Source organism: Epinephelus fuscoguttatus, linkage group LG17 (genome assembly GCF_011397635.1).
Source record: "Epinephelus fuscoguttatus linkage group LG17, E.fuscoguttatus.final_Chr_v1".
Lineage (NCBI taxonomy): Eukaryota > Metazoa > Chordata > Actinopteri > Perciformes > Serranidae > Epinephelus > Epinephelus fuscoguttatus.
This window is the reverse complement of record NC_064768.1, coordinates 14,373,611-14,397,326: the sequence shown is the minus strand read 5'-3', so window position 1 is coordinate 14,397,326 and position 23,716 is coordinate 14,373,611. Positions and strand designations below refer to the sequence as shown.

The window sequence follows — 23,716 nt, the reverse complement described above, 5'->3', positions numbered from 1 at the left end:
TTAAAGCACTTTATTTGCAGACCTCTTTGGGGGCGGTAAACAACCTGGCAGTGCCTGCACACATGATTATCTGAAGATCTTGAGCAAATTTAAAATACCGCGATGCAATGATGGGGTGCATGAACAACCTTTCTGACAGAAGACATTTTGTTCATATGGGGTGGCATAGCTGTAACTGATAACTGATGGACCTGCTCCATTTTTGGGTGTGGCTGTAAGCTATGCCAGTGAGCCAGCATGAACAATACCAGAGCCCTGGAACTGGCACAACTAAATGGAATTCAGCTATCATTGGTGTTATCAGTTACAGCTGTTTGACAAGTCAAATGTCTGCACTAGGAAGGGTTTTATGTCAGTGACACCTGGGATATTGTGCACAACAGTGAAACACACGTTCACATGATAACATTATATTTCATATGCCATACTGCAGTATAGTGGTGAGTCTTACGTGGAGTTAAGTTGCCAGATACAGATGTGAAAAAATAACAAACATATGGTAATGTGGGTATAAGCAGTCTACCCCACACAGCTCCCTATTGTTCCACACCACCCACATTTTATCACAGTGCTGGAGCACTCCTTTCAGATCAGTGCCATGTGAAGATATGTTTAAAAAAAACACAGCCTGCACAGACGTAGCAGCCTCAGCACTGCAGTCAAGTCAAGCAAAGGGCTTCGCACCAAAGGCCCCAGGTGATGAAAGGCAATAAACATTAAGCACCAACTGGCAGGCCACACCTGAAACATTATCTTAATGAGGATATCCTACTCTGTAATTACAAATAACATTACACTACACTACAGTCCCTTTCTCTACTGAGCATCTGAGATTTAACAAATGTGACCTCAAAAATGCATTAATTTAAAGATCCCCCTACAATGAAAATAAGTTTTTAACCTTGTTAATATGTTAATATGTGTTTTATAAACTACAAGACACATCATGGGCGAAATAAGCAGTAAATGCCATGGCTGAGCATTTTTGCCTTGGAAATGAAGTGTAACAGTGACAGTCTCAAGTAAAGGGAGTCAGACTTCCCAGGTTTGTTACATCACAAACCTAAGGAACCAATCCTGTCAACATGCAGGGCGGGGCTTTCCATAACGCTAAAGCATAATGAGGAGAAGCCAGGTTTGGCTACCTATGTCAAGTTTCACTTTCACTTCAACCTGTCGGAGCTGGCAATCAGGTTTGGATTTATCTATCATTAGCAACACATTATTAGCTATTTAACAACGTAGTCAAGCCATAGGCTCATGTTATCTAGTTCTGTATATAAGCAGAGGTTTGTGTGTTTGGTGAGCAGAGTCAGAGGTGAGCAGGTACGCTTGAGTTGCAGGCAAGCAGCTGAGGGGCGGGGCTTATTTGCATATTCAGTGATTCACAAATACTAAGTGAAGCAAAAGTGTAGAGTTACATCTAAGCCATTTTAAGGCACAAAGACATTTTTTTGTTATACTTCTAAATATTGAATTTTAATGAACAGAGCTAGCAAAAACAATCCTTAATAATAAATTAAGTTGTGCATACATTTTCCACTTGAAGTGATGCATATTTATAAAGTGAAGAGATTAAGGCAGGGGTCAGCAACCTTGGGAACACATGCCACCACTAACACAATGTAGCTTAACTAACAGCACACTAGCAGTAAGTATGCCAGAGAGTTTTTTCTAAATGTTTAAGTGCACGGTTTGCCAAACTTATATATTTGTGGCAGCCTGTCGCAATAACAACATCTGCCGACATGTATTGCATCTATTTTTGTAGCTGGACTGTTCATGAGAAGCACTGTCGGAATACATAAAGCCTACCATACAGTTATTCATTGTACATGTGCACTGGGCAAAGACGGCGCAGCAGAACACCAGGCGCAACCAAGGTGAAACTTAACAGTTTATTGTGTTGGGTCCAACATTTTGCCTTTACTCACACATAGCTGCTTCTCTCATCACTGATCTGGTCTGATCAGCTCTGATTGGATCGACTGATCAATTAATCAACCTGCGACTCAAACTCCACAAACTGCTAGTGATGAAAAACAAGAACTCATGAAGAGTTTCATACAGTGTTCACGGACACACAAAAACCTCCAAATTTAGAGAGGAGACACAAAATGATACAAACAGACACACACACACACACACACACACACACACACACACACACTGCAACTTTAGAACTGCACTTGATGACAGCATGGATGTGAATGAAATACCACAATTAGCAGTCATAGCAAGATACTGTGATGTGACTGTGAGGGAGGAGTGCTGCTGCTAATTAGAACCAATGCCTCAAACAATAAAAGGTGAGGAAATAGCACAAGTTTTTATGCAGCATTTTCAGGAGCAAGGGATTAACATTATATTGATATGGCACACTAATTATCAAGAATGTTGAAATGGCACTTCATATCAAAAAGGTTGCCAGCCTTGGATTAAGGCACAATATTCATATCTTCATAGGTTCAGAATACTAATGCTGATATAAATAATCAGAGAGGAGGTGTAAGATATCTGATACATCTGCAATCAATTACTTTATACTTTGTTCATTCTTATCTGACACTGTTAAATTCAATTTTTGTGCTGATTTTGTTCCTAGAAATGGTTTCGAAAATAAAAGCTTTTCAAAGATGCCACATGACAAATGCCATTGTTCATGATGTAATTGAAGTATCTGAGAAGACGCAGAAAATTGAGTTTCCTTGTTAAATGTCACTGCGTGACACAGTAGGCCACCTGATTCCACACCCGGGTGAGTCGATGTTTCTCTTTCCATGCAGCTGTTCAGTACTACGGTGTCAAAACTCAGTCTAAAACACAGCCAAAAGTCTCATGTCCCTCTTATTCAGAGGTGGAAGACCTGATACACCCCCTCCACCCCTCTCAGGGATGTGGCTCTTCCCACCATGGAGTTCAGCCATGAGAAGTTGGAGTTGGACCAGGACACTCTGTGGTGAGGGGTGAGGGTGTGTACTGGGTCAGCTAAAGGGCCAAACAAATCTCAGGCCTGATATACACCATCAGAGGGGGCCCGGGGAGGAGCTGATAATGTGGGTGCCATCCCATGTGTGCTGTCTGGAATCATTAAAGTGATATCAGACTCCAGGTGCAGTTGTTGCAGCTCATCTGCACACACATATACAAACAGACAACACACCAGTCAGTGAGTCAACTGTCAGAAGCTAAAAATAATCTGTTTACTATTGCCACACCCTGCTTCTCTCACACATTAAAAAAGGGCAAATTTAACTGTTTATGTCAGCAGTAACACAAACAAATATTACCATATACAAAAACAACAGAAAGAGTGGTGTTTTTTCTTTAACCCTATGGGCCCTAGGCGTTTTTGGGGTATTTTTACTGCCTTTACTTTTAAGCTCATATCACAGTCATTATAAAGGCTACATACACATGCTATATCTTGTTTTTTTCAGGACAATCTGGGCTAACCAGATTTGCCATCATTTCATGTCCTCCCATGTGCCTGTATTTTATATTAATTTTTATATCAATGAAAAAAACAAATCCGTGTGACTAAATTCTTACATTTTTACATGTATCTCACCATAGCAAGTTGGAAAATGACACATTCTGCCATATATGAAGAGGGGAGACTCTCTGGAATCTGACAATATAAGAACCATGATGGTGGGACATTATGTCACTTCACAGCTGTCCAAAACATGTGGTTTGTGCCAGGCGGAAAATAATTGTCAGTATTTTTTCATTATTGCAAGAAATTCCATTGACTCATTCACAAGTCAAAAATGTGTTTTATCTGAAAGAAACATGCAATATTTACATCTAAGATCATAGAAAAATAGTCAACCAAGTGCAATGATGTCCTCCAAGATAATATTGGCCACTTTGCAGTAAACAAAAATTTGGGCATTGGGGGGGGCACGTGTCCCCCTCAACTACAAATGTGGATAGACAGGGAGAAACACATGCAAGCCTAAGACGTGGTAAGATACGATATTCCTCACTATATGAAGTGACTGATAACAAGATCTGTATAATGGGTTGTAAAGAAATTTGTCAGGTTATTATTTTGTAGACAATTAATCTGGATTTATAGCGTGATGGGATGGCAGCATAAACATGTGTGTGGTATCAATGGAAAGCTCTAGTCCAGCGCTTTCATGTGATATGCGTGGCATTTCTGTGTGGCCCTGCATTCGTGAGTAATCCATCCAAGAGTAATGTGTGCGCAGAGCTGTATGAAAGCTCTGTTATACATAATTTTAGTGTAACTTTATCATTTTTTTCGCTGTGAAAACATTGGACTACCAACAAGTGCTTGGTCTTGTCGGAAAGCTAAGTGGCTTCTTGCTATGACGCACGGTCACGGAGAAAATCCACAGAGAAGAACAGGTGTGAATTTGGACACACTATGCGTCGTTCGGGCCCATAGGGTTAATCTATATAAAAGTGGGTCAGTGGTGAACCCATCCGTCATCACCTCCTCTGAGCATTTACCAACACATGAAGTCTGTGAGAGGGAAACAGTGGTTCTGAGTTCTGAATTTAGTAAGTTACCACACTAAAGTACAGAGCATATTTACTTAAGTTTCTGTTTGTCTCTGTTTCATTTTTAGGCTCTCCCTGTCTTGCTCTTGTGTACTCTCTTTTCTCTGTTTGATGAGGTACTGAGGTATGGAGAATAATTATGCTCAACAATTAACTCAGCCACAACATTAAAATGACTAACAGGTGAAGTGATTAAAATTTATCATCTTGTTACAATGCAATGTTCTGCTTGGAAACCTTTGGTCCTGGCATTCAAGTGGATGCCACTTGACACACTCCACCAACCCAAACACCACTGCAGACCAAGGACATCCCCTCATAGCAATAGCACTCCCTGATGGCAGTGCCCCCCCAGCAGGGCAATGTACCATGTCACATCACAAAAACTGCTCAGGAATGGCCTGACAAATGTGACAAAGAGCTCAAGGAGTCGACCTGGCCTCCAAATTTCCCAGATCCCAATCCGATCAAGCATCCATGGGAAGTGCTGGTACCCCAGCTCACAACCAACAGGACTCAAAGGATCTGCCAGGTCCATGTTTCGAAAGGTCAGAGCCAAGTCTGATCCAAGGATGCCCCACCATGGATCAGGGGAACCTCTGGGGTACCGGCACATCCCACAGATGTTCGATCAGAGTGGGATCTGAGAAATCTGGAGGCCAGGTCGATGTCTTGAGCTATCTGCCACATTCCTCTAGCCTTTCCTGATTAGCTTTTATGCTGTCATGTGATGCACTGTCCAGCTGGGGGGATGGCTACCATCACAGTGTCTTTGCCATGAGGGGGTGTGCTTGGTCTTCACAAGTGTTTGGGTGGTGGGAGTGTGTCAAGTAGCATCCACATGAAAACCAGGACCAAAGGTTTCCAAGTAGGATACTGCATTGTAACAAGATGATCATCAATGATATTCACTTCACCAGCCAGTGGTTTTAATGTTTTAGCTAATCAGTGTATGTTCCACATTAACTTTAAACTGTGGTTATTGCTGACCAGAACAATGTCAAAGGCATTCTGCAATTAAAATTCAACACTCACCTGTCAGCCAATCAGATACAAGTATTTTCCATGTTCCATGTTAAAATACCTAATGCTGCAAACCTGGAAAACATGCCATTATTACAACTTGAGAGTATTTACACATTATGCCAAGATAATTAGCCCCACTGCTAGCCTTGTAGTCTTGTCATTTAAATGACCTAAATTTGCTATTTTTGAAGTGTAACATACTTGTAGCACAAGTAAAACCCGATAGAAACAAACTAGCTCCTTAAAAATAGCAGAATTTAATGAATAAGTGACTTGATGTACATGCAGCTGCCGGTTATGTTTAGGGCTGGGTATCAGTATGTGATACCTTTAAGGTATAGACTGAAATAACCCAGCCCCAGGTAGTATCAAAACTTCTAATTTCAAAAGATACCTGAATTTGATCATTTTTTGAGCCAGGAGTCTGATCCCTGACCGTTCTGCAGCAACTCTCTGTTGCTGCCATCTCTGGAGCGCAGCTCTCCTCCCAGCAAATGGACAGTACTATGTCTGCTTGGTAGGCACAAGCCAACACAGCAGCAGCAGCAGCAGCAGCTAACATCCAACACCGGGTCATGAAATGGTCCCAACAAACTCACACCAGCACCTAAATGGCTCAACTCTGTTGTCATTAAACCGGTAAATAACTGTTAGGTAACATTAGCAGTGTATGCTAACACTGTGTCCTTTCACTGTGTGTGTTGGCCAACTCTCACCAACTGTTCTCTGCAAGAAGCTCACACTTCCGCAGCAGAATGTATTTGACAGAGTTGGCAGTTCAGCATACGAAGATGCCAACAAAATGTTCGAAAGTACGGCTATACACTACGCACCACTCCATTCACATGATACGTATAGAATGATGGAGACATAGAGGTATCACATTAAGTACTCTATAGGTGTCAGTATCAGTTTACGGATGCTGGTATTGGTATCGCAATTTTTAAGCGATACCCAACCCATCTGATGTTGGCTTCGTAGGCATGTTGTCACAGGTTTGTTGACACTTCTGTTGTCCTTTCACTAAGTGGGAGATATCATCAGCATCTAATTTCTGATACTCAAATTTGTAATAATAAACAGACGGCTGATATATACTACACAGTGTGAATGAGGCATAGTAGACACAGACGGTGTCTTACACTACAGAGGAACATGGTTTGTGTGTGGTGTGTTCTCGGAAGCACTGTCAGACAGAAGAAAGAAAGCACTTAACAGGAAAACACCAACACAGGAGGAATTCACAGCATGTGTCAAGATGAAAAATGTATTCTGAGGCCCGCTATCCTTCAGATCTACAACTGTGAAAGAGACACATTCAGGCTGTCTTTTTGCCTTTTGTGTAGCACTGACAGAGGTCCACTAGAGGCTGTTCTAGGGCCAGCCGAAGGAACAGTTTATCACCACAGAACAAATCCCTTCTGTGTGGACAGTGTTACTGATCACTGTGACCTTCAAAAGACATGCATGAAGATGATAATGATGCTGTAACATTTTGAAATACTTTGCTGTGCTCTCGCCAAAACAAGCACCAGGAAATCCATGTGTACAGTGCTTTGTGTGTAGAGTGAAAACCTTGTTTGTCTGACAGCTTGTCAGTGTTTCAACTTTGACCACCATGAACTTGTGACTTATAAACCTTCAAACAGTAGAATCTTTAGCTAAAGATAAAACATGATTCAGAGTATTTAGATGACAACATTTTGAAGAGCTTTCAAGACAAAGATTAACCATTTTGATTACGATCTCATCTCCAATACTCAATCACATGTTTCACACCTATAAGCTCATTCTTTCTCAACTTTGAAACTTCGATCAAAAGGTGAAACAAAATCAATGCAAATGTTATTACTGTTGAATTTCCCCTCTGGGATTAATAAAGTATATAAAATTAAAAAAATTAAAATTAAATTGAATCACTGCTCCAGAACTATTGCTCATAGCTATCACCAAAATGTGAAAGGGTTTCAGCAGTAGCTGGGCGTGGACTCGTGGAAAAGCCAGCAGTGGTTCCCAAACTCAGGCACCCTGCTGAAAAATAGAGTGCGTGCCAGTCAGCTCACTACTGACATTCCTGGCATTAGTCTGGCTTACTGTAGCATGCCAGCACCACAGTGTTAGTGCTATTGTTCCACACGCCAGGACCAGAGTGAGGCCAGGATCTCCATGTACCCTCACATAGCCATACACAAGTTAGACCGAGGGATGAACCGTAAACACATGGTGACACTCAAACAGGGATGTATATTCAAGCAAAGCTGAAGGTGGCACTAAGCGGCTGAAAAATGATGCCAATGCACAAGTGCCAAAAACTGCAGTTCCTTGAATGGCCACTTCATACAGTCTGTGGGCAGCACTTAAAGACAGAGGGATGACTGGTTGTACTGAGGTAATTAATCAACACCCAAAATGGACATACATAGGGATACAAAACTCCTATATGCAATGCAGCAGGGTGCAATCACTATTCAGAATGATATTCTGGTCTATTTTTATATCCACTCACAATCTTTTATAGCTCCACCGTACAGAGCACTCAGGCAGGATAAGATGACAGTTTATATTTGACTGTATCCTGGAAACAGAAATCTCCCTGCGACCAGACCAATTTCCCTGCCGCTGACATCATCCTCACAGGCAGATTAGAAAGACATCCTGTCATAGTGTCACTGCTATCGGTCAATATCTGACCAGACACACCGTGGACGTCGTATAGCATGTGTATCAACACACACTGTGGGAAAGTAGGAAAGTCTTGTTAAGTCACCTGAGGTTAATTGTTAAAACTTCATTGATTCTTTTTTACTTTTAACAGATAGAGCAACAGTTAAAGCAGAAGTGCAGTATGCAGGAAGTGAAGGTTATAATGTCCATCTCCTTATTATGTAGTCAGTGTTTTTGTTATCAGTCTCCTGATTTGATCATTTGCATGTCTAAAATTAGGACAAATGTCAGTCTTAATCATGGCTTCAAAGTTTGACCGTTAGTAAAACTTCATTTTACATAATGTGGATAGGCAAATTCTTAGCATTTTAATCTGTATTTGTCTGTGTGTGTTTGTTCTTGAACAATGATAAACAATTAACCTTTTATTACTATTACCTTTTATTTATTTATTTTTCTTTTTTTTTTTTTTTTTTTTGGTTAGTGTAAAGGGTAACGTCGGTATTTTCTAACTGAAACCTAATTGTTTTTAATGTTTTGTGTCTGACTCCTGGGAACAACTTTTTTTTTTTTTTTTTTAAATCAGTCGGTATTAAGCAAGGCTGCTGCAGCTGGCAGCGGCAAAACAGGCTCTAATGAACCACTGAGGGCATATTGACACCATCAGTTTATGTCCACTCAAAGTACTTGTGTTTGCCACTGTCAGGCTCAGACTATCATTTTAAGTGTCTGGCAATTTATTACTATATTGTTTACCAGAAAAAGCCCCAAAATCGGCATCACCGATTCCACCAGACGCCATATAAATAAACAGTCATTTTGGCGTCTATATGGCCAGCATATTTTCACATCTAAGTAGATTAATTAAGTGTTTATTTGAATCAAACCACAGCTGTTGATTGCTGGAACAGTGGAAAGATGAACCAAGATGACTTTTGTGAATTTTATTTTGTTTTTGTCGACTTTAAATGAAGTGTGTCTTACGATGATAAAATTACTGTTTATTTAAATGGAGTCTGGTGGGTTTGGCAATAGCGATTTCGAGGCTGTTTCTGGTTTAACAAAAAGGTCTGTCTTTAGGGATCCTTTCCATAATGTTGTCACAATCTTAGAATAATAATCTGAATGTGTCATAACTTGTAAGTGACAAAAACAAGCACTTTTAGTGAACATAAAGTGACAGCTTGAACATACCCCGAATGGTTTAGTTTTAGTCCATTTTGCAGTTGCAGTTTCACTCAATACTGGACCAGTTTCAGAAATGTTTGTACTCATTTGTCACTTAGAAACAAAACTATGGGAAAATAGGGTCCAGGTTAAAAAAAACTTAACATACTCTTTAAGATTTCTGCAACAGACCTAATTTATTCAATTTCAAAAATTTTGTTAAAAGCAGAGAAATATTCCCAAAAAATGGGCTTAAGCATTTAAGATAAGTTTTTTGGGGGTCTTTCCATCACATCACAGGCTATGAAGAACACCACGAGATGTAGCTGAAAACTTCCTGATTCAGTTTGAGATTAAAATCACTTGTTAGGGTTAATATCTTGCGGTCTGGTTACATAATTAATGTCAGCTGTTATTGACTCCCTGGGTTTGAGAAGACACTAATCCCTTGCTCTAACAGAAATCCCATCTCTATTACAGCAGCTCTGCTCCATCCGCTCCAGGCTGAGTTCACTTTACGGTGGTCCATGGTTGGGACTTGCATTTCTCTGCAGACTTGAAACTGTTCCGCAGAAGAAACCAGAGACAGTAAAGAAACCAATTACATCTTGATGTCATTTATGATCAAAGGGGATTTTGGCTCAGTGAAAGAATGTGAACTCATCTAATACTGCCAGATAAAGTGGTATGACCAGTAAGGACTCTGCTGGCAAACTGCAGAGCAGTGCTGTCTGAGACCCAATAGGATACGGTCACTATATCTTCTGAAATGTAAAAGCTTCTTGCATTTGGCACCATAACAGCTGTTTTAGGCTTTTGGTGGCTTCAGTGTGATGTTTAATGTGTTTATTGGACCTTACCAATCATAATCAAGTAGGCCTTTATTTTATTTTAGTTTATTTCCATGGTTATTTGCTTTCATTCAGGGTGTTTTCACAGTGTTTGCGGCATAAAGGCTTATAAGTGTGTCTATCAGCTCTAAACAAAAGTATTCTTTTTGTGCAAGTCTTTGTGTGGCTCTCTAGTTTAGCACTTAACTTGAAGACCAAGAAATAATCATATAAAGTGTGTATCTGTTCTATAATTTCCAGCATAATGCCCTTTTAAGAACAAATGATGAGAGTACTGTAATAATAAATTGATAAATTAAGCAACAAGTTGCAGACATTTATTGGTCACAAGATCTACATCGTGAGGATTTGCTGTTTTTTTTGCCATCGACTGTAAAATGAATGGATGCAGCCACCGTGATGTCACCTATTGGCTTGTGGACTCCCATTTGAAGTTTCAAGTTCAGCATTTCTGCTGTTGCCACGTTGTTGTTTTTGGAGGCAGAGTTGACCCTATTTGGACAAGAGGGTGGAGCTGTGAGGCGCAGGAACCTTAGTTTTTGGTACTTCCAAGTTGGATTCATTTTTCAGCCACGGAGGTTGCCGCTTGTTTTTTCCCCATTCTATATTGTTATGATTTGATCTGTCATGGGTTGGCTGTTCGGACAAAATCAGGTGTTTGAAGACGTTATCTGTGGTTCTGGGAACCATTGTGATAGGCATTTCTTATGGCATTCATTGGTGGCAGTGGCCCAACTTCTTCTGTTTTGCGCAGGCTAAAAAGCCACGCTCAAGACTAACGACCACAAATCAAAATTAATGAGCAGGTACAAGAAGAACAAAATGACTCTTTGGCAAATGGACTGAGTGATCTCACTGTTGTGTGATGAAATGGCTGGTAGCAGTGGGCGTCCCAGTGTCTGGGGGACAACAGAGAACATGTTTAGGACCTACAGAGGTCAGGTATTCAGTAAATCTGAGTATTGGTCATAGGCAAATTATAATATTCACATAATGTGCTCAATGTAATCTTGTAAAATGTAGTTTTTGGTGAGAAACTTCAATGAATATAGCCTTTTGAAGGAGAATTTTGTTGATGATTTTGCAGTAATGTAAAATGATGCTTTTGCAGTAGTGTTAAATACATACATATCTATATATATGTGTGTATATATACATATATATATATATATATATATATATATATAGCAGGAAGGCTTTTAAAGCGTTTTTTTTTTCCCAAGATTTTTTCATGTGAAAGGTTATATGAAAGATTCTTTCATAAATTTGTATTATTGAATTTGTGCTCATTCAAGGACAGTGTAAAGAAGGGCTTCATTTCTCTAAAATAGTTCAGTTATGTGTATAGTGTAGATTTCTTTGTTTCCCTGGCACAAAAGGGGGGGAAAATAACAACAAAAACAAAACAATCAACACTATAAAAACATCAGTATCAGCTATCAGCCAAATTGTTGTTTTAAACATCAGTATTGGTATTGGCCCGGAATTTCAAAATCAGTGCATCCCTACTTTTAAAGCACTTGATTGGTTAATTAATAGTTAAAAGCAAGACTTTTTCTTAGTTCAAGGAAAGCTAAATTTATAGAGATACATTTTTACTGGACAGTCCTGATACGGTCATGTCCAATCACTCACGTACACACACACAAGATCATACATCATGTACTCAGTATGTTTGAGCTGTACATGTGAACACACAGAGACCAAGCAGGTCATCTTACAAGCTCATGTGAAGTAGCAAACAGGTGAGAAGATTCTGCTGCAGCAGAGACTCCTGGGTAATCTACAGTACACTGAGCCATCATGTTGACACAGCACTGTGGGATTGAGTGTATGTGTGAACATATGTGGAGATAATATATGAGTATGTCCTCTGTCAGTGGAGGTCATCACACTGAGGCGCTTCGAAACAATGCACAAATGACCTAACCTGCATCTGTTATTCTCTTGTCCAGTGTTTCACATTTGCAGAATGAGGTTTGCAGGTGCAGAATACATAACTAATTTTCATGTTTTCAACAAACAAAAAAAAAAAGAAACCCTGTAGTCAAGTCTATTTTTCTGAGTCATTATTTTAAGGTTTTCTTAGATAGTAACGATAATCTGACAGTCAGAAGACACAGAGACACCCTCGGGGAACGAGCTTTCTCTCTGAAATAACTCTCTGTTCGTGTCTCAGTTCCTGCATGCAGACTAAATCATATTCCATGACTGAAACTTTCCTCTGGACCAACCGTACACACAGCCTGCCTTCCAACAGCAGGGCAAAAAAACTGAAGAATTGATGGATGAAAGAAAAACTGCTGCTTAAAAATCACAAATCCACACTTTCCACGAATACATCCAACAGCTACAATCTGATTTATTTGTCCGACTGGTTTAAACTGCCATGAACGCTGGATTAATGTGTCATTAAATTGCTGTTTCTTGTTCTGCGTATGGATACAAATCAGATTGTGTCAGCAGGTGACTGACAGCTCCTAGAATGTCAACAGCAGACGTAGGAGGCCTTTTAATTAACTTAAAGTCATTTCACTTTAAGAGCCTCTTTTAGGGTTAAAGACAAGCAGAGTCCATTGAAATACGAGTTCACACAGTGAACCAAACTGCACTAACAAACTCGGATTACTGAGCTGTCAGGACACGTATGGACATACAAACTTACAATCGCACACAAAAACAGGATACTAGAGTTCTTAGACACCATTTTAAATGTAAGTGTAATCTACCATTGTAAAAAGAATATGTGATATTGATTAATATCAAACATAGAACATTTACATGAATATTACTGTAGTCCCATGGCTCTTATATCTTCACTAATATTGTAAATAAAATAAAATCCCTGCAGCCTGATTTTGTTACAGCTTCCAATGATGCCTCCAAATCCCCAACCGTCTTCCTGCGAAAAGTTTACAGGTCCAGCTTAAGTGTTGTGATTATGTGTGCGTATAAGTGATTTTCTATTTTCCAACATGTGTGTATAACTTGAGGACTATTGCTATTTTTGAATTTGAGATCGAGTTGCATGAAACCGATCTGAGGCAAGTACTGGAAGTGAAGTGTGGAGGGTGATCCGTGTGGACACTCCAGCTCAACAGTGATTCACAAGACAAACTTATCTCAACCCTTTTAGAAGTGAGCCCTTTTGGTATTTACACACACACACACACACACACACACACACACACACACACACACACACACAAACACACACACACACAGACACACACATGGGCAGAATGCAAAAACAGGGTCTGTTGTAGCTGCAGGGTTTCCAGTGCGCATGCTTATTGAAGACTGTTTGAGAAATGGGAGTGGGACACCGAATACATTTAAAATCCACCTTGCGGGCTGGATTTAATCACAGACCTCCACTTTACAAGGCAAACACAAAGAAGAGCTCATAAAAACAAAGACCATTGTCACTGCCTTATGAAACCTGCCACAGTTTACCTAAAAGCTCAAAAGAGCAAAGGGGGAAAATAAACGGGAAAATTCATCTATATTTAAAGCTACAGTTGGTAACTTTTATAAAAATAACTTTTTGTCATAGTTGTTCAAACTGTCACTATATTCACATAAGAACTGAGGAGTCTCTAACGCAGCAGTCAATCATGTCAATCACTGCTCCTGCACTAAGGTCAACATGTCAAACTTGATACTGTATTGCCTATTTTTTGCCTCAAATGTTCTCAGAAACATATTTTAGTGTACTGTTTACCTGTAAAATGAGAAAGTTTTGCTCCAGTTGGTGAGCGTTGCTCCGTTTTGGCTCAACATGGCAGCCAGGTCCCAAACTTTCTCATTTTAAAGCTACACTAAAATGTGTTTGTGAAAACATTCTGGGTGATAAAAAGGTATGCAGTAAATGCAGAATGTTGACTCAGATTTTATTTCCGCTACCAGTTGCCAATTGACCTCAGTTCACAAGCAGTGATTGACATGACTGACACCTGCAGTAGAGACTCGGCTCTGATTGGTTGTTTCTGATTACGTACGGTGGATTCTTGCAAATGTCATTTGATGCACTATGAGGAGGCAAAGAGTCGTGATTTTTTGTCACAGATTATTTGCCTCATGTACTACTGTGTGGATACAGTAGCAGTTTCAGCAAATATGAAAAAAGATCACGTTTATATAAGTTACCAACAACAGCTTTTAAATCCAAAGGTTTCTCTTAACTATCCTATTTCACAGTAGTAACTTACAAAAGGTATTATGTTTACAGCAGGTGTTATGTGTCATTTGCAAATTTGTTTGCTTAAACTTCCATGATAACCTTAACAGAGTCGCAAATTTTCCTCTTTTCTTTTTGATTTTCTATGTCTCATATTTATATTTATTTCAGTTTATTGTATAAAAAAAAGTTTTAAACTCTCGTTTTCTCTTAGATTTAGTTTACAATATTGATCTTTGCAGCTTATTAATCATAAACCTTAAAGTTTGAGAAAGAAATTCCTTTTTTCCAAAATAACTGATTCTTGGTTATTTGACATGAAACCACCAACTGACCTTGAATACATAGTTGAGGCTAAGATCAGTAAGATGTTCAGAAAATTCCTCTGAGGATCACCTGAGTCTGAGGCAAGGTCAGTTGAGTTGTTATTAAGTGTAGGTACTTAGTTAGTGTTGAGGGACTCAATATTGAAGTTCATCCACCCTGCACTGTTCCTGCCTCAGTATTTCAGATTTTCCAAGCACTTCTACAGGGAGTTTGAACACTCCACCCAAAGTTTTATGATGGCATAATCATAGGAGCTTTGTTCCAAAAACAGACAACATTGGTCAAATGTGATTTGTATTTTGAAGGTACTAAATAGGCTTTGACGCTGCAAGACAAGTAACAGTAGTAGAAAGAAAAACTGTTTTTCTTTGCATATGTTATTGCAACCTTCCTAAGCAACAGCTCATTGAGCTAAATGTCAGAAGTCTTTTTAGTTTGTCTTTCAACCAGAATAACTTGAAGACTGACAGAGTAAACTCCTGGGATATATGTGCGGTGAGTATTTAAAGCAGAGCTGCATGTTTTACACTAATAGATCTGTTCAGTTGCTATTATAAACACAGAGCTCCACTCAACCACACTTGATCATTCCCAGGAGAATTTCACCTGTTGCAATAACTTATGCAAATCTGCCTCACAAGACAGCTTGTACAAGAATGACAACTTAATTTATGTGAGATAAAGCTATTAAATTCAGGAAAAACATCTCCATTCAGTCTCTCAGTGGTAATACAAGTTGTTCATGCAGAATACTTTTTTTAGGGTCTGGTATCTCTCACCAGTGTTATGAATTTTGAACCAGCATCAACACAAGTGGTAAAAATAGAAGAGAATCCATCACTGTCAGCAGAGCAAGGCAATAAGAATTTAAGTTATTCATCCAATAACATTTTGCTTATAATAAGTAATGAAAATCAGCTGCAGGTTAGAAATTGCTGATTTTAAATTCATTAATGAAACTCCATTGGGAAGTCTTTCAACTAATAAAAAAAAGGTGTTTAAGGTGTCAGCCTGTTCCACTGCTCCTTCCAGTATGATCCAATATGAACACAGCATTAAAGGGACAGTTCGGATCTTGTGAAGAAGGGTTCTATGAGGTACTTACTTTAGTCAGTCTATTACCTTCAGTAGATGGCGGTTGGCAAGCACCCAGTTTGGAAAAGCAGGCAGGAGTACCTGCACGGATGCTAAGCAATGTACTGCCGTGGATGCAGCATGGATACCTGGATACCTCTGCCTCGTTCAGTTAGTTAGTTTGTGTTACAGTGTGACTTTGGTAAATCCAGCTAACCCTTTCAAAGTCACATAATAACATGAACAAACTACCTGATTGAGGCAGCTGTAGACCACCAAATCCAGCTATGTTAAGTTACTGTTTTTCTCAATGGAGTCTGGCTTTAAAGAGAGCATAGAAAACAGATTCAGCTCCCCATCGGAAAATGCTGTCTGACAGCAAGGTAAAGTAATGAAAATATTATATAGTGCACACCTAAATTGATAGCTTTTTTAGGTGGGACTTTTTTTAGTTGGTTAATAAAGTTTTGCTGCAGCCCCATCTACAGCAGTATTTGCTTAGCTTCTCTGTCGGTCCCTGCCTGGTTTTCCAAACTGGGGGCTTGCCGACCGCCATCTACTGTACGTAATACACTGACTATGGATAAGTACCTCATACAGCCCCACTTCAAAAGATCCAAACTATCCCTTGAAGTGGACCATACTTGAGTTATTCAGTTCACAGACATATGCACAGACTCAAGCAATGGAAAGCACTGACATCTCGTGACAAACCCCAAAACAATAAACCCACTTTTAGCTCAAAAACTAGTTCAGCTTCATACCACAAGATCAAACAACTTTCACCCTCTTTAAACTCCACCTCCCTTTTTCTCCCAGATATTTGTCCAGACTGAATTATCTAAAACAAATAGCATCAAGTCAAAAACCAACAATAAGAAAGAGTAACAGGAAGTGAGATTTTGGCAGAGGGACTGGAGGTTATAACAGGGGCGTGGAGTACCAGACTGGTGCCAGAGCAACACAGCAGGAACGCTGCCCACAGTGACATGCACAGTAGGCAACCGCATGGGAAGAAAATGACTAGACTGTTGTGACTGGATGGAATGATACTGTTCCCAACACAGACACCAGGACTAGGCCCATTTGTCCTTATTGACAGCCCTTTGTGCGTGGGTTGGACATTGTGCCCAGTAATAATTTCTGCTTTTAGTTCCGACCTATTTTTAACCAGAGATTTTGCTAAACATCCATGCTGCCTCTCAGCAACAATGCCTTACTTTAAGGCATTGTTATACTTACATACTTACATACTTACACAAACAGACACTATAAGGCCTGCACAATACAAACTACTTTAGGCCCAACAAATAAAGAGCTCCTTCTTCACTTATGTTCCACTGTATGTGGATGGCAGGTGGAATCCACACAGCTGTTCCTGTCAGCCTGTGTCCGAGCCTAAACCAGATGTTGCTGTAATTCACCTGCCTTTCCTTGCACATTGAGCCTGAGAGTGGCCCTTACAGGCAAGAGGCAGCTGGACAAAAACTCAATATGACACCTCAGATGTCCTCAGACTAAGAGCGTAACGGTACACAGAAGTCACGGACTGGTTCATACCCTGGTTTAGGAGCCACAGTCACAGTTCAGCTCGAATTTGGTACAGCGCAAATAAATCCCTAAAGGCAAAGGACACGTTTGTTTTCATTTATTTTACAGAAAGTTGTACAAGTGTCAAAGACAGACAAAATCCTCTTGTTAGGGACTAGGGTAGCATTTTTCCCACTGGAAACTTCTGGTGAACTATTTTCATTATAAAAAATAAGGAACCTTTTAAACACTTCCGTATTACACTGTGCGAACACTGAACACTTTCCTAAAAGGCAACAGGTCACAACAGGCTATAAAACTGAAAAGCATCTCTTAAACCATGAAATTGAGAATGACGAAATACATGAAATAATAAAAATAAAAATAAGACTTCTACCATGGCTATAAATCTAAACATTCAAAGCACCCAAACACTTATCATCTTGGTGACTGACACATCTGGGTGATGCTGCCAAATGTGCCATTGCATGCTAGATGTGTCTCCATTCACAGACCCTAAAACAGCAGAGCAACGCAGACACATCAGATACACCACCCATGTCATATACACAACTCTCTCATGGCTGCTGTTGTAGCTGATCAGCAGTGGTGGGTAAACAAATCAGCGCTCAAGTAAAAGTATTGTTACTTTATAATTATATTGACTCATGTAGTAAAAATACTAATTAAAATAACTACTTGAGTAAGAATAAGAAATTATCGTGTACAAAAACTACTTGAGTAGTGAGTAACTTCATTAGATGCAATTTATTACATCAGTGTATGACATTTAAACAGGTGTTCAACAAGTAATAACTAACTGTTGTTAAAGTGCCATATCCAGATACAGAGAAATTACAAAATGCATGCTGTCAATGTCGAATTCTTGAAGGTTGACATGTCCACCATTTTGGGCTGACAAAGTAGGCAGTGCATAATATTACTGTTGCTAATTGTCATTTTGAGGACAAAAAGGATATGTATGTATGGCCAGGGATGTGTATGTGCCTCCTCTGAAAGAGACGGAGGCATTTTATCTTCTGCCATGATTTTGAACTGAAGTCTAATGAAAGGGGGTCGTTGAGGTTGTAGGGCCACATGTCCATTTCATCTGCTATGCCATGATTGGCTAGTAGGCTTCTCTTATTTCTCGCTGATGCTGTCGCAATCGCTGTTGTGCGTGTAAGCTCGGCTGAATGTAAAACTTATTCATAGCTAAATTAATCAGTAAAGGTAGTAGTTCATTTGCGCTCATCAACCAATCAACTTGTTATGCTAACTTCAGCATATGCTGCTAATAGCGAATGGCTAAATGTTTCCAGACAGAACTCAAGCTTGTGAACTTTGGTGCCATGGTACATGCATCAATCTACATATCATGTATTCTGCATGCTGCTGCAATCATCGGACCATGACTCCCATACCGTGACGGTTTAGAACAAATATAGGTACTGTTACAGCCCTACCTCCAACATAATACAAATTTAATTCAACATGTGAACTAAAACAGGAAGTTTTAGTGCTCTAAGCAAGTTAGTCTGGATTAGAACGTAATATCATCAAGATGGGCAAACAGCTTTCAAATTCAAATTCTCAAACAAGAGTGACACACAGACTCTCACTATCATGCATACACCATAATGGTGCATCATGTAAGGCTCTTCTTTTGATGTTTGGTCTTGGAGTGCTACAAGGTCAAGAAGGTCAGTGTTGAGCATCAGTTAGGCAGTACACTTTGACATCAAATAACAACTTTGGATCAGTTTTTTAACTATTCAAGCTTTATTTTGTTATGCGTAAACCAGTAGAACGGTGTATAAATCCAGCATTAACCTGCTGCCTCTTGCAGCACAGAGGTCATGATTCCCTCCCAGGTTTTGCATTGGTCAAATTCAGACTCATGAACCAAGTAAGCAAATGACCTACAGGAACATCTTGAGGTTGATCCTGCTTCCTGTGTCTGCTTTCTGAAATGAAAAAGACTATTTAGTCATTGCAGTGTTTACCCAGACATAATCAGGTGTATGTCCTTCTCATGTGCAGCCTTGTTGGCATGTAGCTCTTATCCCTCATGTTGCACTGTTGGACCTGTGCCATTTAATCAAGGGCCAAATGTCTCACCTTTCTGTACCCACACTGTCACAGTGACTCCCCTGTATGCAAAGAAAGCAGCCAGCTCAGACAAGAGGACACAGACTAGGACTTCTTTGTGTTTTATTGATATTTAATTGCTTAACATGAAGGCCACAGCTCTGCTTCCTGCATCTCAGAGACAAATCTTTCCTTTAAATTCTCCAAAATCACCACAGAGGAAACCAGTTGCTTCTTTGAATGACTTCCACTGGTCTCACACTATATTAATAACAAATATTTGACACTGAACTTTATGATATCTCTCTAGAAGCTCTGTGCAAAGGTGTCAGACCACATTTGAGTCTCATTTCTACAGTAGAAATATTCCACTTCCTGTTTCTAGATCCCACAGAGAGCCCTCTTGAACCAACTTCCATCTGTCCAAATCAATATGAAACCAATTAATGCTGGTAAGTCAGTCAACATGAAGCATGCACTCACTCACCCCAAACCTCCTATTCAAACATGCTCTAAACATCACCTGTACAGTGACAGCCACTGAAGAAGAGAAGAGGGGGGAGCTGTTACCTTTATACTTCTCTCTGACGTTCTCATAGGCTTGCACATAGTCCTGCTCCTCTGACAGCCGCTGACCTGGGTCAAACATGGGCATGGACATGGCCTGGCAGATACTGGGTCGGAGTTAGGGCACCTTCCTCTCTCTTGAAACTTCCCTTTAAACTTTCCACTGGCACTGCTCACCTCTCTTTGACTCTCTGTCCCCTCAGTGCTGATAAAAGCCCTCCTGGCTGGCTGTCCACCACCTATCTGTCTGTCCCCACCTTCTTCCTCACCAACACTCAGTCACAGAATTCCCTCTAAAGCTCTAGGTTTCATTCCAGACCACCACCACTCCCCTCCTCAGCTTGAGAAATACCCATACACACACACACACACACATCAGACCCTCCTCTTAAAGGCACAGAGACAAACACACACCACAAAGATAGATACCAGTTGAGGCAGACCAGCAGGTCCCGCAAACACACACACGGCACAGGCCAACTCCACCCCAGATACAGGGACACACATGGCTACCTCCATGAAAAAACAAATGACGAGGCTGCGTGGGGTTATTTGAGTTCTGCTGCTGGAGAAACTGGGACAAGGCACGTCAAGTGGATCCTGTACTATTCACAGCTTTAAAAAAAACTCCTAGAGCACTTACATGGTTCTCCTCAAAGTCACGTCATATTCCCAAAACTGAATGACGGCACATTTTTACACATTAATGCCAGAGGACCACACCTCTTCAGTGCAGGCCTAAACACTGGGTCAGTGCTGGATCACACAGCTGAACAATTCTGATTATGTGTGAAATTTACAACCACAGTAAAGGAGAACGAAGTTAAAACTTTAAACAGTACTTTTAATTCCTTTAGAAGAAAATATCTGTGTTTGTTATGTTTCCAAAAGCCACCCTGCTCTGATTTAGCTGTGGGAAACTCTAAATGAAGCAGATTCCAGTCATTTACAGTGTAAGATATGAACAGAGTCCAACTCTTAGAGCCTGCACTTGAAGGAGTGTTAATGTTATCAAATGTCAAAGTGCCAAGAAAATAGCAAACATCTACTTCACTATTATATCCAGAGACATCACAGACCCTCTCAGATGAAGCAGTGACAATAGTGTGTCAGGACGCCAAGATAAACTATGGCTGCACTTGAACCTTCCTACAAGGAAGTGGTGCTTGGACGAAGCACTGAGAACTTTAATCTAACAGAAAAATTTCAGAGGAAATTTACTGTGATGAATCATTCAAAGAGTATTCCTCTCCAAAAAGCTGTGTGTCCACCTAGATAAAGTTCAACAGTTGATAAGAGCAAATCATTAGCCTATTCTTTGGAGGATTTTGCAATTAAGTTATTAGATTATTATAATAATAACCAGGGATGTCAAGAATGTCACGCATGTCAGTCTATAGATTTATTTATTAGTCGGCAATAATGCCACCCCTACCCGACAGCGTTACAGTGGAAACATGGTGGCCATCTTCCGGCTTCCCCCCAGGTTGCCCCAGATGTAAACCACCTTTAGCATTGTTAACTATGTTATCACTGTTAGCTCTGTCAGCCCCAATAGCAATATTAGTACAGCTGGTGGTATTTACATAGTGCACACTGTCAAAGGGGTTTTGGGGCTCAAAATGAAGCCATTGACTCACCGAGGCAAACTGGGGGTGAACAGAGGGTGGCCACCATGTTCCTGATGCAACATCACCCCACCACCAGGATGGCGTTACTTGAAGCAATCGCAAATAAGCGGCACCACAAGCTAGCTGGAAGGTTAACAGTGGGCACTACGTTAATGCAGCTAGCCAACTGTCTGTCAATAAGGCTGACAGAAAATGAAAGGCAAGTCATTTACATCACAAAACATTAAAATTTCACTACCTCTTAATGGATTACGCTTGAAAATGCAGTGGTGAAGTTCACACTGACTCAATGGAGTGCCAGGAAAAAAAAGAAATGCATCTTGTATTTCACAACATTTTGCGCGTCTTTTCTTGAAAATGAACTGGCTAGTTAACGGCTAATGGGTGTCGGGCTATCGAAAGCAAAATTAACTGAAACTGACACCCTAAGTTGAGTCATCATAAGGGATGCACGATATTGGAATTTTTTTGCCAATATCCGATATGCCGATGAATAATAACTTACTTGGCTGACCACTACTGATATTGATATATCCACTTTTTTCCTACCTATTTTTAAGAGATCAAGTCTCTTCTATAGTGGAATTAACGTCGTATTATGCATGTAATGTATGTAATATTCATTCATTGTGCAAATACAAAAAAGCATGTTGACCAATCCTGAATTTAAAGCCGATATTGGCTGATACCGATAACGTGCCGATATTATCAGCATGTTGGCCCATTCCAGTAGTTCATTTCATTTTAATGCCAATATCGGCCAGTACTGACGAGGTGCCAATATTATCGTGCATCCCTAGTTATCATAGATGGTGTGGCATATATGTTGACAGTTAAATCAGATAAGATCACTATATTTACTTTTAATATGACTATTTATTGTCTAAATTCTAATTGTGTCCATAGCATGTAGCTACACTACTTGCTAAAAACCACACAATATGATGCTTCACTTTTAAAAGAAAATTACACCTGTCAGTGTCAGTGATGGTGGTAAATATTGATGACTCATAAGTGTCCAAAATTATAACTTACTGTTCACTCAGGGTAATCTACTAACTATGGATTGTAACTGAGTGAACGAGGGAGTTATTCTATACTTCCCATAACAATGAAAAGCACAGATGGAACAAATAACATTAATGTCCGCTCCATTCCAATGCAGTTTCCCAACAAGCCATGACAGCTTGACAGTGAGCCAGCATGCACAATATCAAGACCCTGAGGCTGAAGCAGCTGAATTCAGCAATTATTCAGCCATCACGGCATGTTAAGATTTATACTCTAAAAAGTTATTTAATTTATTGTTTTCATTATATTATTATGCAGCAAGTACTTACCTAACAGTTAGTGAATTGATTTTGCACACAAACTTACTCATGCATTAACAAATGCCAACAGAAATAGACCGCCTTATTTGTTGTTGATAGGTTGAAAATGTTACAGAATCTCAGTGTCTAAATGTCATCTCATCATGGGCTTGTAATTATGTGTGTGCATCTGTATGAGCCGCACAGCTTGAGTACTATCTAAAAATTCTCTACTCTGTCCTACAAATTAATGTTTGACAAAAAATAAAAGAAATAGCAATGCCTCTACACTCTGACTTGTAAAAGGAACAAAATATGGCAGGTATCCTCGCAGCCAGAGCACATATGTCTGTGTTATCACTTTCTCATACAGCTGGGAGTTTTTGTTTACTCAGCTATCAGAAAGAAATCGGAGGATTTCAACAGCATGAAACTGCAAATTGCAAAATGAACATAAATAAATCCATCAAGTCAGGAATGTGAAAACTATTTCAACACCCTGAGTCAACTGAATGAAGTACAGCATTGCAACTTTGAGCGTCGAAACTAAGTGCAGTGTTTCTCAACCAGTGAGTTATGACCTAAAATTGAGTTGCAAAAGAGTTCTTACACTTATAATGTTTATCAGTGATGAGTTCCAGCACCTACGGCACTTTGAATGGAGGTGTTTAAAACTCCATCAATCTTCAAAATGCATGCAAAAAATGAACATATGTCTAAATCCAGCCAACTTTACTGAATCTAATAAACACTTGAGGATCT

General features: G+C 39.8%; 1 protein-coding gene across 3 annotated transcripts in view; it reads right to left on the bottom strand.

Annotated features, from left to right (window-relative positions):
• Positions 1-23,716, bottom strand: part of pleca (plectin a) — a 141,625-nt gene that overhangs the window by 93,571 nt on the left and 24,338 nt on the right. For 2 of the 3 annotated variants that reach the window (XM_049602647.1, XM_049602649.1), the window contains exon 1: positions 20,017-20,327. The exons of the other annotated variant lie outside the window; for it this stretch is intronic. In XM_049602647.1, the coding sequence (XP_049458604.1) occupies positions 20,017-20,107 (91 nt within the window). In that variant the 5' untranslated portion in view covers positions 20,108-20,327. Of the gene's footprint in view, positions 1-20,016; positions 20,328-23,716 lie in introns of those variants that run through there. 3 annotated transcript variants of the gene reach the window in all.